Raw genomic sequence first — 17,612 nt, forward strand, 5'->3', positions numbered from 1 at the left:
TCCTGGCATTGTCTGAACCATACAGTAAAACTCCTCAACCATGGTCCTTGGGGACTGAGCCATTTCAAAGTTCTTCCGTCATGGATCTGACCTCTTGCCCCAGACTTTCCACTGCCGACTCCACACTTGCAATGTTGGCCTAGATGCCATGCATTGCCGGCACTATTTCCTGCGACAGAAGGCTTTGGGAGTCCTCCATCTGACATTGTAATCACAGGAGTGTTGCTGACACTCACTCCTGGTGTTCCTAGCTCCTCTGCCTTTGCATCTCCTCCAGCTGAGGGTCGAACGCATTCAGGGGCACGGCACCTGGCTGGGGCACCACCAGGTCCTGGGATCTTGCAGATCTCCGTCTCACTGATCCCTGGGACATTCTTGCCTCCATGTGATGTGCAGCAGTAGCAGTATGCTGATTACCAGATAGTGATCCAGAACCCTGCCTGCTAAGATCTCACACCAAGGTGTGTATCTCTGTGATGGTGAATGGTGTGGCAGATAATCATGACGCTTCTTCGGTGTCCTCCTCCAAGGCTGTGTTGAGGGTGGACGGTGGGATACTGCTGTTGGACGGGCCTGGCTCTTCAGGTTATGTTCCTGCAAGGCAAGATAGATGATATTACATGGCCTGGTCAAGGGTTTGGACAGAACTCACTTGGGTTTGGTCACCTGGATGAAGGTGCAGTGGCTCCTCACTTTTCTCTCAAAGACCCATCTCACTCTCAGCACAGGCCAGATCCTGATCCTCCATGTGAGCTCCATGGATCTTGTTAGGAGTCAGAATCTTCAGCTCGGGCATCCCACCGTCTGTCTTCTCTCACTTGCGTTGATTGGCAAGTTTCTCCTGCAGAAACACAAATGGGGATAATGTAAGCTGGCCACCTGGCAGGTCAGATGTTGATGATACCTGGCATGTGCGGGCACTGTGTGTAAGCAGGGAGGAATTCTGATGAGGCGTGCCTGTTTTGTGAGGACGCTTGTGGGATGTCGGGTGTGGGGTCCTGTGAGGTGACAACATGTGGGATCAAGGTAACATTCTGAGAGGTGGTGGAAAGGTGAACTGCAGAGAGGAGACTGAGAGTTCACACGCTGGCAGAACGGAGTTGGTCATTCATCTTTTTTCAGCATTGCATATCCATACTGATGGAACCATCAATTCACTAGACACGTGCTTTAAGATATGAACAGCGGTTTTAATCTACTTACAACAGAGCCAGCCTGTTCCGCGTTGAACTCTCGATGAACTGAACGACTGGCTCTGAGCATTGGTATTTATACAGCAGTCCAGGGGGAGGAGTCATGGGCGGAGCCAAGGGTGGAGCCCTGTACAAACTCCTAAGCATTCCCAGCGCTACTCCCCCTAGTGGTCGGGCAACGCAACAGCGCTTACAAATGCATGGTCTCATGTATATACAATACAGTGTGAATTACGGAGTTGCATTCACCACACATACTACATAAAAATATATGAACATGACAACTAGGAGCAGGTGTAGGCCATCGGATCACTCAAGCCTACTCCGATATTCAATAAGATCATGGCTGATCTTTTTGTGTGCTAAGCTCCAATTACCTGCCTGCTCACCCATAACACTTAGGGCAGGGTTCTCAATTTGCTGGCACCAAAATTGCAAAACACGATTGGTTGGAGAATAGGTTCCAACGGCAAAATCGCGGCGGGTGTCGATTTGACGTCAAATCTCCGTCACCTCGACAGCGGCGTCAATGTGTACCGGAACGCATGTACAGTAAACATTGTTTACATATTAGCGGGCCCGACCCTGTATTCTCCGGGGCCCCCGCGATTCTCCTCCTCCGATGGCCATTACCGTAGGCATCCTGCTGCGCACCCCACTGACCATCCACTTTGGCCCTTGGTTCTGCAGTGACACCTGTGGCCACATAAAATGGCATCCAGCAGAGAACAGTGGGAAAAGTGGCCAAGTACAGGGACAGGCAGGCTGCAGCTCTCAAATAAACAAAAAGCTGCAGCCCAGACTTTGCAAACAACACAGGAAAAAGGCCATCAGGAGGCTATTGTGGGATAATGGGTTCAAAATAAAGATTATTATTAGAAATGCAATATTAGATTATTATTATTAGAAATGCAAATCACTATAGTGTAGCAGACATGGTGGCATCTGTTTCCTTATTTGGAAAGGCTACGTGTCTCGGACACCAATGGGCATGGCCGATAAGGACACACCTCACCATCAAGGTAGCAAGTCTTGATTGGACCGAATTGATCAGGATGCTTGAGCCCTGATTGATTAATTGGAAGTTCACCTGGCACCGTCCAAAAGGGTGCGAACCCCATGGGGGATAAAGGGTTTTTCGCAACCCCACATTCGCTCTCGCGACCACAGTGCTCTCAACAGCAGCTCTCGGCAGCAACCAACAATGATGACCCTTCACCGGCTGAAGAAGAGGAAGACCATCCACACCATAGTATGAAGGACCAGAGCCAAGGACAATGACGATCAGCAACAGACTTTCAACACTGACAGACGGCGGACTCCAAATAAGGCCATATCTACCCGGTACTTCTTAGTCACTTGGAAGTTAAGGTCTTGTGTGTGTAGTAGCTTATAGTTCAACTTGCATGGTGTGTGATTGAGATGATTTTAACATTGTGTGCTAGCCAATAAATTATCTTATTGTATGAAACAACTTGTGCACATTTGTCCATTGTGTATGGGTTAAAGACACACTGTCGTTTAGGCACAACACACCGGCGGTATAGATGTTCCCACCTCTGCACCTCACCCACCGCCACGCCTCCCAACCCCCGCCACAGGCCACCCCATGTGGCCGCAACCCACCGGCGATCCACCCAGTGCAACACCACAGTAACCCCTACGGGAGATGCTGTACATTCCCCTTGCGAGGGCAGTGCCAGCCGACGATATCCCTGGTGTCATGGGTGGGTGACAGGGCCAGAAGCACCCACGGCACTGTCCACCAACAGGGCCAGGGGTGCAAGGATGGGGTGGAAGGGAGGGGGGGTGGGGGGTGGTGGGGGGAGGAAGCTGTAGCAGCAGAGTCTGCAGCAGCGGAACACGTAGCAGCGGAGAGTGCTGCAGTGGGACTGGTGCCAGCCTCCTAGGATGGAGAGAAAGCCGCCCAACAGGCTTAGGAGGAGGCGCCAAGGAGGCGCCGCATGAGGCCTCACATGTACCAGCACCGCCTGTCATTCAAGGAGCTGCCGGAATTTGCATGCCACCAAAAATTCTGGCTCAGCAGAGAGAGACAGTGCCAGATGATGGCACACCTGGAACTGCAGGGATATGGGGGAGGACACCCTCTCCCGGTGATCATCAACGTGACGGTCGCCCTGAACGTTTACGCCACGTGGGGACCTGTCCGGGATCTCACAGATGTCAGTGTACAGGTGCATTCATGCCGTTACGGAGGACCTATATGCCCAGGCGGGTCAATACATCCACTTCAATGGGGACCGAGCCCACCAGGATGCCCAGGCAGTGGGGTTCGCCGCCATTGCTGGCATGCCGCAGGTTCAGGAGATGGTCAGCGGGTTGCATGTCCCCCTATGGGCACCTGCAGATAACAGACCGCTCCACACAAACCAAAAGGAGTTCCACTTGATTAACGTCAGCTGCGCGTCATACACGTCTACGCCCGATACTCAGGCAGTGTGCATGACACCTTCATCCCAGCACACTTGACGATTCCTGACAGGTTGGAGATGCCCCCCCAGCTGGGGTTTTGGCTCCTGGGTGACAGGGGTTATCCACTGCGATCATGACTGATGACACCTATCCGGAGGCCACAGACTGACGCAGAGACCCGCTACAAGGAGGCCCATGCAGTGACCAGGTTATTGTGATCATGCGGTGCGTTGGCCTGCTGAAGATGCGGTTCAGGTGCCTGGACCACTCTGTAGTGGCCTTCCAGTATGATGCTAAGACGGTCACCCACATTGTGGCAGACTCCTGCGTCCCATACAGCATTGCACAGCAGAGGGGTGATGCTGAAGGAGATGGTGGAACACCAGGCCTCGTCCCACGAGGAGGATGCGGGAGAGGGTGGATAGGACATGGAGTCCAGGCAGTCATGGGAGACCGCATGACCAACGCACATGGGACACTCTGATTGTCTCCAGGTTTACTGACTGGGGGTGGGTGGCGGAGAGGGGGAGTGGCCAGGGCACAGCCACCTCATTGCACCCCCAAATCCCCCCTCACTCCCCCCACCCCTCCCCAACCTCGCCCCCACCACAATTTCCTCTGTGATTCATACCCGTCGCATTACAGGATGCTGGCAATGTCTGACTCCTGCCCACAGTTGCACATTTCTCCATCTACCTCGGTGATCCCTGCATGCGAGCTGGCATTCCATCACACACACCCTCTCCCAAGGCCAGCCAGACTAGCCCATCCCTTGCACCCATCTCACAGAGCACCAAGGCAGGTTGTAAACTGATAACAGGTGTTTAACGTTAACAAATATTTACAGATTTGTGCTCTAGCCCTTAGAACTAAACTGTGCCCCGTACCAGTGCTAACTTAAAAAAAAAATAGGTTTAGAGTACCCAATTATTTTTTCCAATTAAGGGGCAATTTCTAGTGTGATTTTTTTCGGTCAATCCACCTACCCTGCACAACTTTGGGTTGTGGGGGCGAAACCCACACGAACATGGGGAGAATGTGCAAACTCCACATGGACAGTGACCCAGAACCAACAAAACTGGGACCTCAGCACTGTGAGGCAGTAGTGCTAATACTGAGCAACCATGCTGCCCCACCAGTGCCAACCTAACTAGTACCTAACCTTCTGGCCTTAGGGGCCCAAACGTTATGCCGAGGTGGTTCCCCACACGGTACAGTAAGAGAGGATGTGCCCTGCTGTGATTCCTGCCCTGCAACCTGAGTCCCCGTTGGTGGGCGTCTTCTGGGGCAGCCGGACCTGGACGGGTGTCCCGAGTGGCATGGTGCTGCCCCATTCTACCCACTTCCCATCAGATGCACCAGGGACAGGAGGGAGGGAGTCCGAGTTGCTGCAGTGTTTTGGCACCACCCTGCGGGAGTCACCGGCATGGGCCCCATCACCTCGCTCTCCCTCGGGGTGCCCGGTGACCCTGGGCTACTCCATGGGATGGGAGTGCGAGTGGAGCCATTCCCTGATGCTCCCCTGTCACCTCCCGCTGCCAGTCCTGGAGGCCCGCTGTGATCTTCACCAGGGTCTGCATGCTTGCAGCCACAGGGAGTGGATCATCTCCATCTGGGACTGCGCCATGTTACACTGTGAGTGTGCCACCACCTTCTGGATCTGTGTCACATCTGCCAATGGTTGCTCCATCTCCCTCTGGAACTGGGCCACCTCCCTCTGCATCTGTGCCACATTGGCCAGTCCCTGGTCAATGCCGCCACCATTCCCAGCCATGGTCTGCTGTGACAGGGCCACGCACAGGAATGCCGCTGCAATTTGCAAGTGGCTCTGGGACATGGTCGCCTTGAGGCAAAAACCCTGTCCTGGGCCTTGGCCAGCATCTTCACAGAATTCCCCAGACATTGGACATAATGATCCATTGCTGAAATTGTTGCCCCCAATACCTCCATCATGGACGCCACCTGTGCGATGCTGGCCTGGGTGGTACATATTGTCGGCACCACCTCCTGCTTCTGAACGCAATTAGACTCACCCAACTGCACCTGCAAGTGCTGGATGCTCGCTCACAGTCTCTCAGACTGTCACTGGCTCTGACTGCACTTCCACTACGGATGAGACTGTCTGTTCCAGATGCCCGAGACCCATCTGGACAGCAGCTAGTTCCTTGGGTGGCCTGCCATTTGACTCTCCACCTCCTTGAGTGTTCCTACTGTGTGGTGAGCGCCAAAGAGTGTTCCAGGAGCCTCTTCACCAACATGCCCAACCGAGATGGAAAATCACTGTTCTCCTCCGACCCGAGCTCCGAAGTCTTGGGTGGAGTGCTAGAGTCCGAGCTGCTCTCAAACATTAACCTTCCATTTATGCCCAGCTTGCGTCCAGGTCTCTGCAATGACCATTGCCTCATAACCTGAAATGAAAAATGAAATGAAAATCGGCTATTGTCACAAGTAGGCTTCAAATGAAGTTACTGTGAAAAGCCCTTAGTCGCCACATTCCAGCGCCTGTTCGGGGAGGCTGTTACGGGAAATCTAGCCTAAGCTACATAGTCAACTGTCAGACAACAGTTTCAAACACCAATCTTCAGATTTAGTGAGCACAGTAAGAAGTCTTCCAACACCAGGCTAAAGTCCAACATGTTTGTTTCAAACACTAGCTTTCGGACCACTGCTCCTTCCTCAGATGAGGAAGGAGCAGTGATCCGAAAGCTAGTGTTTGAACCAAACATGTTGAACCTTAACCTGGTGTTGTAAGACTTCTTACTGTGCTCACCCTAGTCCAACGCCGGCATCTCCACATTCAGATTTAGTGGCAATGGTGCAACCAGCTGATCTTAGCTAGTGCAATACAGTATTATAAACTTAATATGAAAATCAAAAGGTTCTGGATACAATCAGCAGTTCAGATACCATCTGTGGAGAGAAACAGAGTTAGACAGTCAATGACTGTCCACCAGAATTTTCAGCTCCACATATGTAGTCTGATGATCTGCTGGAAAACTTCAGTAACTGTTCTGCTGAGTATTTCCAGTATTTTCTGTATTTTCTCAATGCAGTATTTTACATTTGTGTTTGACTAGGGGCAAGATTTTCTGGCTGTTCACTCCAGTGGATCTTCTGGTCATGCTGATGGTCTGGGTTTCCTGATGGCGAGGGGCTGATTCAATGGAAAATCCAATTGACAGCGGCGGGACCAATAGATTCCACTGCTGGTAAATGGTGGGCTGCCTCCCACCGCTGTTGAGAAAGAGCCAGAGAATGTTGCCCTATAAATATAAACACTCATATTATTCAAGCTACATGCACAAATAGAGTAAATGTTTTCATCATCAAGGTTATGCGTGCGATTTAACCAGAAAATGTCTATGTCCGGTTTTGGGAGCATTTCTGTCATAATATACACCAGTATATCATGGTGCAGACACACATTGACGGACACACACAGGGACCAATCAACATGTACAAACACCGCAGCCAATCACCAGTTAGAATACACACACTATAAAGGTAGAGGGCACCACGGTTCCCGCTCATTCTAGGTGCTGCATCTGCGTGTAACAAGAACTTATCCAGCCCAGCACAGACTTACACCACATGCTGAGAGAATCAACTGGTTCGGACAAGACTTAGGTCTCTAGTTTAAGTTAGCATCATTTAGACCCACAGTCATTGTGTGTTAGTTAGTTAGAAGTAGTTAATAAAATTGAATTGAACCTTCATCAGTGTTGGAAGTGTCTGTTCATCTCTCAAGTCTACACTAGCCAACGCTTCAATTTAGCGGGGTGTTTTGTGTCGGCTGCAGTGCTTTGCTGTTTCTTTTGCCTTAGAGAGCTTCTCTCCGCTGAGGCCGCACTTAGAATCATTTTCTGTGAGCTCAGCAGAAATGGCTCCTCACAGTTCGGGGCACCATTTTGTCTGGCTGCCCGATCTTTCTCTCCCTCACCACCATTTTCCACTCCACCTCAGGGAGGCCCTGAGGATTACACCTTCACCATCCCCCCTCCATCTGTAAGGTCCCCCTGGACCCTATCCCTGGCAGTGTCAACCTGACACCTGGGTACCCTGGCACTGCCCCACCAGCCAGCCTGGCAATAGCACCAATATCCCATGCCAGGCTGGCAGTGCCAATGTGCCTGGGTGTCAGAGGGAGTGTCAGGCTGTCACCCTGCCCTGTTTCCAACCATCCAGGGTTCTCTAATGGCCTGGGAGACACTCCCAGATGCCATTACAACTGGTCTGTTTATGGAAACCAGTACTAAAGGACGCCCTGGTGTGGTTTCCCACGCACGATCATTAGGTGCTGGATTAGCACAGTGGGCTAAACAGCTGGCTTGTAATGCAGAACAAGGTGTTGCTCGTTCTGGGTGAGTGTGCTTTACACTCAATTTGGCTCTGTTTTATTGCTTAGCTCTAGAGTCGCCAGGTATCGTTAAGATACCGCCACAAGTTTCAAGTTCAAGTTCAGACCAATAACTCGATACACCAGTTAGTAAGTTCAAACAAGACACGTTTATTATAATACAGTTATCTACTACTTATGCATATAAAACTACAAGACTAGGCTAATCCTACCACTAACAGGCCAATACTTATCTGGAATAAGGGAACTGCCGGATCAGGGAACAATGGCCTCTTGCTTTGTCCTGGATCCGCAGGCTTCCAGTCGGTGTGGACTAAAGGGCTCAGGAGTGTCTACTCTCGTAGTGTGCGCTGTATGACACTTACTTGATGGCGGCTGCTGACCAGGCCTCTCCTTCTCAAGGTTCTTCTACTGCAAAGGTGTTCTGCTGGGAGGGCTGGCTGGTCAAGAATAGCGCTGGGAGGCTGGTCAAGGAGAGGCTGGCTAAGAGGAGCTGGTCAAGAGAATGAATCAGTCCTGGGACCTGACTTTTATAGGTTCCAGGGGCTTTGCATCCTTCTGGGCGGACCCTCTATAAACCTGCAATCGATTGGGTCTCTTCCCAATCGATTGATTTGAATTTCCCCAATAACGGGGCCGTTCATCGATCACCGGGCGGATCCTCACACCTTATTGGTGTCCTTTGTCTTAGACTCTACTGGCGCCGGAATGTCTGGCCTTCCATAGAATGTTTAACTGTTGTGTCAATTGTGCCTGGGAATCACCGTAAATCGCTTCATTAATATGCGCAGCTTGTTAGTTACAATTCTGTCGGGTTTCTGTGGCAGCTAAAATACAGGGGATTCTGCAGACTGCTGGTTTCTTTGCCAATGTCCATTTTACCCTGCAATCTTTGCGTTCTTCCATTTTGTGTGAGAAAGTGGCCAACCCAGGTGGCTACAAAGGCCAGCAGCGTGGGTTCAATTCCAGTACCGGCCTCCTCGAACAGGCGGCAGAATGTGGCAACTTGGGGCTTTTCACAATAACTTCATTGAAGCCTACTTGTTACAGAAAGTGATTATTATTATTATTAGGTCTCAGGCAAATGCATATTTAAATTAGCCAAATCTGGGCCATTTCCAATGAGGACAAGATCCATACCATGACATCTCATGAGCCTCTGTTAAATCTCATGAGGCATTTCGAGCTTCATGAATGTCGTGAAAGGTCTCTCACAAGATTCAACAGCTTCATCCCAACCCCAAGCCGACCGTGACGAGGCAGTTAAATCATGTCCAATACATTTAAAGCAATTTGACTCATATCAAGTGTATAATGTATTTGGAAAATTTTAGAAGAATAATGCATTACTTACTGAAGCCTGCTTTGAAATTATAAGGTATATAAATATTGCCATTTTTTGAGGTTGTCCAAAGGCAACCCTCGTCATTCCCTTGGCACATCTGAGCAGTCCTGGTACGGTCAAGGTTAATATCGCCACCTATCAAGTGCTTTACTACAAACAAGAAAACAATATTTCAAGTAAATAGATTATCTATTGCTGTCAATATTTGAACATATTCAAGAGGCAGCTGGATATAGCACTTGGGGAGAATGGGATCAAAGGATATGGGAGAAAGCAGGATTAGGCAATTGAGTTGGATGATCAGCCATGATCGTGATGAATGGCAGAGCAGGCTTGAAGGGCCAAAAGGCCTCCTCCTGCTCCTATCTTCTATGTATCTATGTATGCACTTTTGGCTAAATGTTGATTGAGTAACTGTCTCTTTAAAACATGATTATTTTGCATCGGGAGTTTACAGTCAGCTAAAGCTGAAGTGTTGGACCAATCTGTGCTCTCAGTACGTTATGAAGCCTACAATTTGCGAGTTAAAACAAATATCTGAGGTAATAGGATTGAGAAGTAGTTTAATCCACAATTCTAAATACAAGGAGATCATGGGGCTGGATTCTCCGTTCCTGTCTCAAAGTGCTGACGCCAACGGAGGATCCATGGTGTTTAACGACGGAAAAATCGGTGCCACACCCACACAGATTCCTCTACCGGTGAGGGGCTAGCACCAGTGCCACGTGAAACACTCACGGAACATGTGGAAAACGGTGAGAGAATTGCCGGATCCGTGCTGGACATGCGCAGGGCTGATAAGCTGCAGCCGTGGGTACACCTACACCCCCCACACACTCACCGATCGTGCCGGAAAAGATGGGACACGTTGTGCTGGACCGTGTACCTGTCCACCTCGACCCCACAGCCCACCTCTAGTCACTTCCCACTACTCCCCCCAGCCCTGTCATTAGCCCCCCCCCCCCCCCCCCCCCCCCGGCCAGTGGCATGACTCTCAGCGGAGTATGGGGGTGCTGGACACTGTCCGCACGCTCTCTCCGCAGCAGCAGCAGCCATGCCAGGCTCACGACTGCTGAGACCACACGTGGTCCGCGCCGTCAGGAACTCAGCCCATCAGAAGCAAAGCATCGCAGGTGGGCCAGATAATGATATTCATACGGGGTTGCTACTGTGCACAACGTGCATATCATTGAAGCTGATTTGGGGGGAGCGGAGCATCGCGCCCGGCGTCAAACAGCAACCTGCTGCGATTTTGGCGTTGGGAGCAATTCTCCGCACGATCGCCGTTCCCAATTTCAGAGTCGGGCAAAGGAGAATCCTGCATGTTTGGTGAAGTTTATACCTGACCAGCCGTTTACAGTTAAATTTTATTGACTTGTTTTCAAAATACATATAGTCCAAGGAACTCTTTTTGGCATATGGATAATTAGCTGTTCGATATAAAATTGCAATTGGCAATTGGAAAATACCACAAAAGAAACAGTTTTGAAAATATATCAAGACACAGATTGATATTCTTGAAAAACAGAAAAGCTACTGATTATTTAAAATATAATTTGGAAAGAATTACATCAATGCTTAAATTTGTGAGAATCGATTTTTCATAGTGGTAGCTCCAATTTTTAATAGGATTTATGGAGATAAAGAGAGGAAAATATGGTAGAAATCAAATGCCAAACCCGGTCTTGCCGGCAATTTGTCTCCTGACCTTGAAAATCTGATGTGCCACCAGAAACACAGAAAAACAGGTTGGAACTGAAAATATAATGAGTTTACAACATAAAACATTCATATTCACTCTCCCACAAAAGTGACACTGTAGATTGTTGATAGTGCTATAAATAGTATATTCAAGATTGTGACCACGCCTTTGCTAAAATTCTGACTTTGGGCCTGAATTTCCAGTCCTGGGTCAGAAGTAAGGGCAATTACCAGCTCTGTAAACTCAACCTGGGAGGAGATGCCTGGGAAGTTCAGATGTTCATTCTGGGGGAGGGGGTGGATGAAAATGGGAGACACGGCCGCACTACTGGAAGGGGTTTGGAGACTGTGGGCGAAATTCTCCGCAACGGCCGACGCCGGAGTGAAACCCGGAGTGTTTCACTCCGGCGTCGGAGGCCGTTCCTCGCCCCCTAGTCTCCCCCCCGGGGCGCTAGGAGCGGCGTTGCGGGAAATTCGGCCGCCGGGCCTTGGCGCTTGTGTCAAAGCGGCGCCCCGAGAATGACACGGCCGGCGGCACCTAAGTGACCCCATTGACAGCGCTGGCCACTGGCGGGCCGCCTCCAACATCACGAAACACACCACGGGGAGTGTGGACAAAGGCATCCATGGGGAAAAGAAGTTTAAAGTCCTTTGTTGTGACCAACAGTAGAGGCTGAATAGAGGGAAGCCAGTTTACTCTTTCTCACCTGGTCACTTAGGCTGTGGAGATCCTGGTGGAGTGCAGTGTTCTTCAAACTTTTTTTCCTGTGACCCACTTTTGCCAACCGGCCGACCGTCGGGATCCATATCCATTTGCAACAAATGCCATGTTTGCTTATCTTTAATGTGAAAAGGAAGCCTGCTTGGTCCTCATGATCTCACTCCAATCAGGTTCACAGGAGGAGAGGGCAATGCACACAACAGGTGCAGACGTCAGTGAGTTCCTTTGTGCAGTCTTCACCTTTTTAAGAACGAAAAGTCCAATCTCGCACATGTAGTTCATTGTGAAGGGCAGTAGCAAAAAATTGCTTGTTTAATTTAGCAGTTTTGGGAGATGTTACTCCAGAATGCTGACAGCCTCATGGCTTTTGGTGTGTTTTTAATGTGCTGTCAGGTACACAAGCATCGTCATTTCATTTGAAGTCAGCTGTAAGTTAATTACTGACTCTGAGGTTTCAGCCTCATAAATAATTTTTCGCCCACCACTTTTCTTTCAAAATCTGAAACTTCTCCTCTCAGTACTTCCCTGCATATAACACACATGGGTTTTGCATCCTTATTTGCATTAGCACAATTGACAAAACCATTCCTCAAGAAATTACCTTTGTTCCTAAGTTAAGTATCTTCTTTATAAGCTGTTAACTAGAGGTCCTGGAGCACTGTACAAAGCTAATACTAGGACAGCTCTATCCTTACCTAGACTCTCGTGGCAGTTCTCTCCAGCAGATTCAATTGTGAGATCTTGTCCAATAGGTACACAATCTATTTGGGTCTTTGGAGGTCTCTTACTTGTCTGAAAACAATAGGTCTTCACAGTCCTCTTGCCTTGCTGGCCCAGCAGCGAGACATTGAAAGAAGCTCTCCTCTGAGATTTGGAGCCAAAAGCACATACATAGAGGATACTTGGTGTCAAGTGTACATGCAGGGCATGTGATCTGCTCACTGCTGCCACTTCTGGCTGGAACACTGCACACAGCCGCCTTTCCTTATTTGAAAGGTGGCAACAGCCACCATTCTCAATAAAAATGCCAGTAGCGGCCATTGGGGGTTTCACCCAGATCGGGACCACCATGGGAACGGCACGACCGATTGTTCCACAACCCTCCTGACACCAACCCCCGGGTCGCGACCAGCATTTTGAAAAAACCCTGGTGTAGTGCACGCATGCTGAATGGGCAAGGAACAATACCATCCTTACCTCACACCACATGATCGAGTGGCTCCAGTTTTGGTCATTCTCCTGCATCCTGAGCTCTTATTTCAGACACAGGCATCGCTCCAAGTTTCACTTCAATACTCATGTGCATTGCCAAATGTCTAAGAGAATGTATCTGCTTGCCCAGTCAGCCAGTGATGCAGGCAAACAATGGCAATTAGCAAATTTGGAGGTCAGCATGTCAACGGTTAAATGAAGAGCTGCATCAGTGCTTTAAGAACAGAAGAACATAAAGAACCAGGAGCAGCAATAGGCCATCTGGCTCCTCAAGCCTGCTCTGCCATTCAATAAGATAATGGCTGATCCTTTTGTGGACCAGCTCCACTTACCCCCGCTCACCATGACCTTTTATTCCTTTACTGTTCAAAAATCTATCTACCTTTGCCTTAAAAAAATTAACGAGGTAGTCTCAACTGCTTCACTGGGCAGGGAATTCCACAGATTTACAACCCTTTGGGTGAAGAAGTTCCTCCTTAACTAAATCCTAAATCTGCCCCCCCTTATTTTGAGGCTATGCTCCCTCGTTCGAGTTCACCTGCCAGTGGAAACAACCGTCCTGCTTCTAACTTGTCCATTCCCTTCATAATTTTATAGGTTTCTCGAAGACCCCCCCCATTCCCCCCCCGATTCTTCTAAATTCCACTGAGTACAGTCCCAGTCTACTCAGTCTCTCCTCATAAGCCAAACCTCTCAACTCTGGAATCAACCTAGTGAATCTCCTCTGCACCCACCTCGAGTACCAGTACATCCTTTCTCAATTCAGGAGACAAAATTGTATACAGTACTCCAGTCTGGCCTCACCAGCACCCTATACAGCTGCAATATATGCTCCCTGTTTTTAAACTCCACCCCTCTAGCAATGAAGGACAAAATTCCATTTGCCTTCTTAATTAATTGCTGCACCTGCAAACCAACTTTTTGCAATTCATGCACAATGACACCCATGTCCCTAAACATCGCAGCATGCCGTAATTTTTTACCATTTAGACAATAGTCCATTTTGATGTTATTCCTGTGGTGTTCTTTGTGTTGCTTATTTCAGGATGGTTGGCGTAGTGTTCACAAAGACTACAAAATAACTTGAGCCGATCGTCTTAGCATTTTCTTGCGCAAACATTCGTCATTTATCCCGAACGCAACTTGATCACGCAGCATTGAATCGGATGCTGAGGAAAAGTTACAGGACTGCGCTCTTAGTTTTAAAGCTGTTATGAAAGAATCTACCAACTCCCCTGTTAACTGCAGCCTTTTTCTGAATATGTAGCGCTCATAGGTTTCATTCACCTGCTTCATCCAGTGTGTATCAACCTTTTGTAGCACCATGTTGTTGTTAGTTTTATCCTCATCAGCACTGAATTCAAACAAATTTAAAAGTTCTCATGCTTGTGGTCAAGGCAAATGCAATTGGAGTGCTCTTTTCCTTTGGTCTGAGATACTTTCAAGCATGGAGTAAAAAGAAAAACTTCAAACTGCTTCTTGAAACTCTCCATCTTCTGATTAGTCTTCGTCGTAGATTTTCTGAGTTTTGTAGTTTCTGGATTGTTCCTTCAATTTCCTTATGCTAATTTTTCCTGATCTAACTGTTGCTTACTAATAGAAGTAGACTCCTGGTTCCATGTGGTGTTATTTGTGGTGCTTATTTCAGGATGGTTGGCGTAGTGTTCACAAAGACCACAAAATAGCTTGAACTTAAACAAAGCTATAAATTTATTAACACTACTAATTTGGATTTGACACATATTCCTAAAGAGTACACAGTTAATTAATAACTTTAAAACTATAACAGGGCAGCATAGTAGCACAAGTGGCTAGCACTGTGCCTTCACAGCGCCAGGGTCCCAGGTTCGATTCCCCACTGGGTCACTGTCTGTGCGGAGTCTGCACGTTCTCCCTGTGTCAGTGTGGATTTCCTCCAGGTGCTCCGGTTTTCTCCCACAGTCCAAAGATGTGCAGGTTAGGTGGATTGGCCATGATAAATTGCCCTTAGTGACAAAAATGGTTGGGGGGGGGGGTTGTTGGGTTGGGGGGATGGGGTGGACGTGAGGGCTTAAAAGGGTCGGTGCAGATGCGATGGGCCGGATGGCCTCATTCTGCACTATATGTTCTATGTACACTCATTAACAGCTAATCTTAATACTGATATAAACTATGATCTGCTCTCACTTACACTATCTGTGCTTCTGACTCTCTCCACCTAACTCCTGCACACACTCTCCCACAAGGCATAGCATCACTGCCGTATATATTTATAACTGTAGCTCCCTCTAGTGGCTACTATAGACACTTCATTAACCCTTGCAGTTCTTACAGTTATGATAATATCACAATTCCTACCAAAATGGATGACCTCACATTTACCAAAATTGTGCTCCATCTGACAAACCTTGGACCACTCATTTAAACTGTCTACATTGTTATGGGCCAGGGTTTAGAAAACTCCAAAGTATATCTTGGATTTCACCTGACCTACAAATGTTTATTGATTTTGGTTACAATGAGCACAAGGGTCTCCCTTTCAGGTGTTATTCAATAGAGGCCTTAAGCACTTTTAATCAAAAACAAGCTTTATTCTATTAATTTAGTTAACATATTTATAAATACATACAGTAAGCATTTTTATCGACTACAAACACAAATACCCCACACAGCGACAGTAATCTATGTATCACCCTTAATAAATTCCCCCCTTAAGCTGTTCCAAGTTAATAACAAGATCCTATAAACCAGAAACCCCTTTTCAAAGGTGTGGCCCAACACACGGCACTCTTACTATCTTTAAAACTTGGTATGGATACATCTGTTTCCTTCCCAAAACAGCAGGTTTGAATTCCTCCCAGAAAACAGTTATCACTTTTAGGTTATCAAGTAATCTGGAAATAGCTTTTAAACTGAAGATAGAGAAACATTTCTTTTCCAACCTGTGCAATATAAAAATAGGTCAAACTCAAAGCGAAAGTAAAACTCAGAGCCACAGCCAGCTCCCAACACAAAAACAAAAGTAAAAACCCAGAGCCACAGTCCAGCTCCACCCCCACAATGACATCACTGAAGCCATGTGATAAGAGAAAACCATTTCTTAAAGGGACACTCCCTCTGCAGACTTTCAGTGTCCTCTGCACACTTGGCGCTACCATTCATCTTAGAGTCATCTGCGAACTTTGACACATTACACTTGGTCCCCAATTCCAGATCATCTATGTAAATTGTAAACTATTGCGGACCTAACACTGATCCCCGATGAATACCACTAGCCACTGATCAACCAGAAAAGTACCCATTTATCCCTACTTTTTGCTTTTTGTCACTTAACCAATCCTCTATCCATGCTAATACATTACCTGTAACGTCATGCACCTTTATCTTATGCAGCAGCTTTTTGAGTGATACCTTGTTGAATGCCTTCTGGAAATCCAGACATACCACATCCACCAGTTCCCCGCTGTGCACCTCACTCATAATTACCTCAAATAATTCCACTAAATTAGTCAAATGTGACCTGTCTTTTATGAACACTTGCCATGTCTGCCCAATAGGATAATTTCTATCTAGATGTCTCACCATTTCTTCCTTCATGGTGGATTCAAGCATTTTCCCCACTACATAAGTTAAGTTAACCGGCCTATAATTACCTGCCTTTTGTCGACCTCCTCTTTTAAACAGTGGCATCACATTTGCTGGGCATAATTGACTGGGCAAAATTGCATGAGTAGACTCCAAGCATGTCAAGTGAGTTGCAGTTGAATGATCTCAACTAATGGGGTAATAATTACCAACCTGTCTTTCCATTTGTCTCATATTCCACCTCCAGAAGCTCCCCGCTCCCCCCCAGATTTTATTGGAGCCATCAGTCCATGATGAATGCCCACTCACCCATCACAGAGCTCCAGGGTTCCCTTCCAGTGTTGCCCTAGTCTCACTCAAGTCAAAGCCTGGTACCCCCAAGTCAAAGGCTTCTCACCCTCAGCCTACATATATCCACAACATGACATTTGATGTGAGAACAGAAAAACATTGATTCTTGCATTGTCTCATAAATGGGAAAATTTCTTGACTTATGCATTTGATAGGGAAGTAATTAAGGCAAAACACACCAGTATGTACAAGTTTAACAAAACATTGCAAGTTCCAAATATCTGATTCAATTTCTCTGGAACAGATTTGTACTGATTAACAAAGTAAATAGTTCAGCAATATATTACTTTATATATTGCACCTGAGGACAGTTGCAGATATGGATATCTCAAATTCTTACCTACTCTGTGCTGTCTACACCATTGCTTCCCAAGCTGTTTTCCAAAGTGACCCCATTTAATACGCACACTAAATAGCCCCTTCCTCTCACATTCAGCAATGTGTCCACACACAAAAATTTACCACACTTCTTCCCCATCCCACTGTAATAGGCTATCTCTGACACAACCCATATTACCCATTTTTGGTCTAATACCTGTAATTCAGAGTCCAGCACAAGGTAACAAGCCTGTGCATCAGGCAGACAGGAGCAGAAAGAGAAAATGTGAGTAGCTGTTCACCTTCCGATCTCAGCATGTTCCCCTGGCATAATTCCAATGGTCCAGGGTTGTGGCAGTGCCACATGTAGTGGTTTGTGTCGCCCGCTTAAAAAAATTCTGGACAACTGGCATTTCC

General features: G+C 47.7%; 1 protein-coding gene across 4 annotated transcripts in view; it reads right to left on the bottom strand.

Moving 5' to 3' along the window:
- The window catches only part of LOC119971591 (astacin-like metalloendopeptidase), a 377,078-nt gene that overhangs the window by 275,442 nt on the left and 84,024 nt on the right, over window positions 1-17,612 (bottom strand). For all 4 annotated transcript variants that reach the window (XM_038807364.1, XM_038807365.1, XM_038807366.1 and 1 more), the window contains one exon: window positions 9,338-9,478. In XM_038807364.1, the coding sequence (XP_038663292.1) occupies window positions 9,338-9,478 (141 nt within the window). The remainder of the gene's footprint in view (window positions 1-9,337; window positions 9,479-17,612) is intronic.

The sequence above is a fragment of the Scyliorhinus canicula genome, chromosome 9 (genome assembly GCF_902713615.1).
Source record: "Scyliorhinus canicula chromosome 9, sScyCan1.1, whole genome shotgun sequence".
Taxonomy (NCBI): Eukaryota; Metazoa; Chordata; class Chondrichthyes; order Carcharhiniformes; family Scyliorhinidae; genus Scyliorhinus; species Scyliorhinus canicula.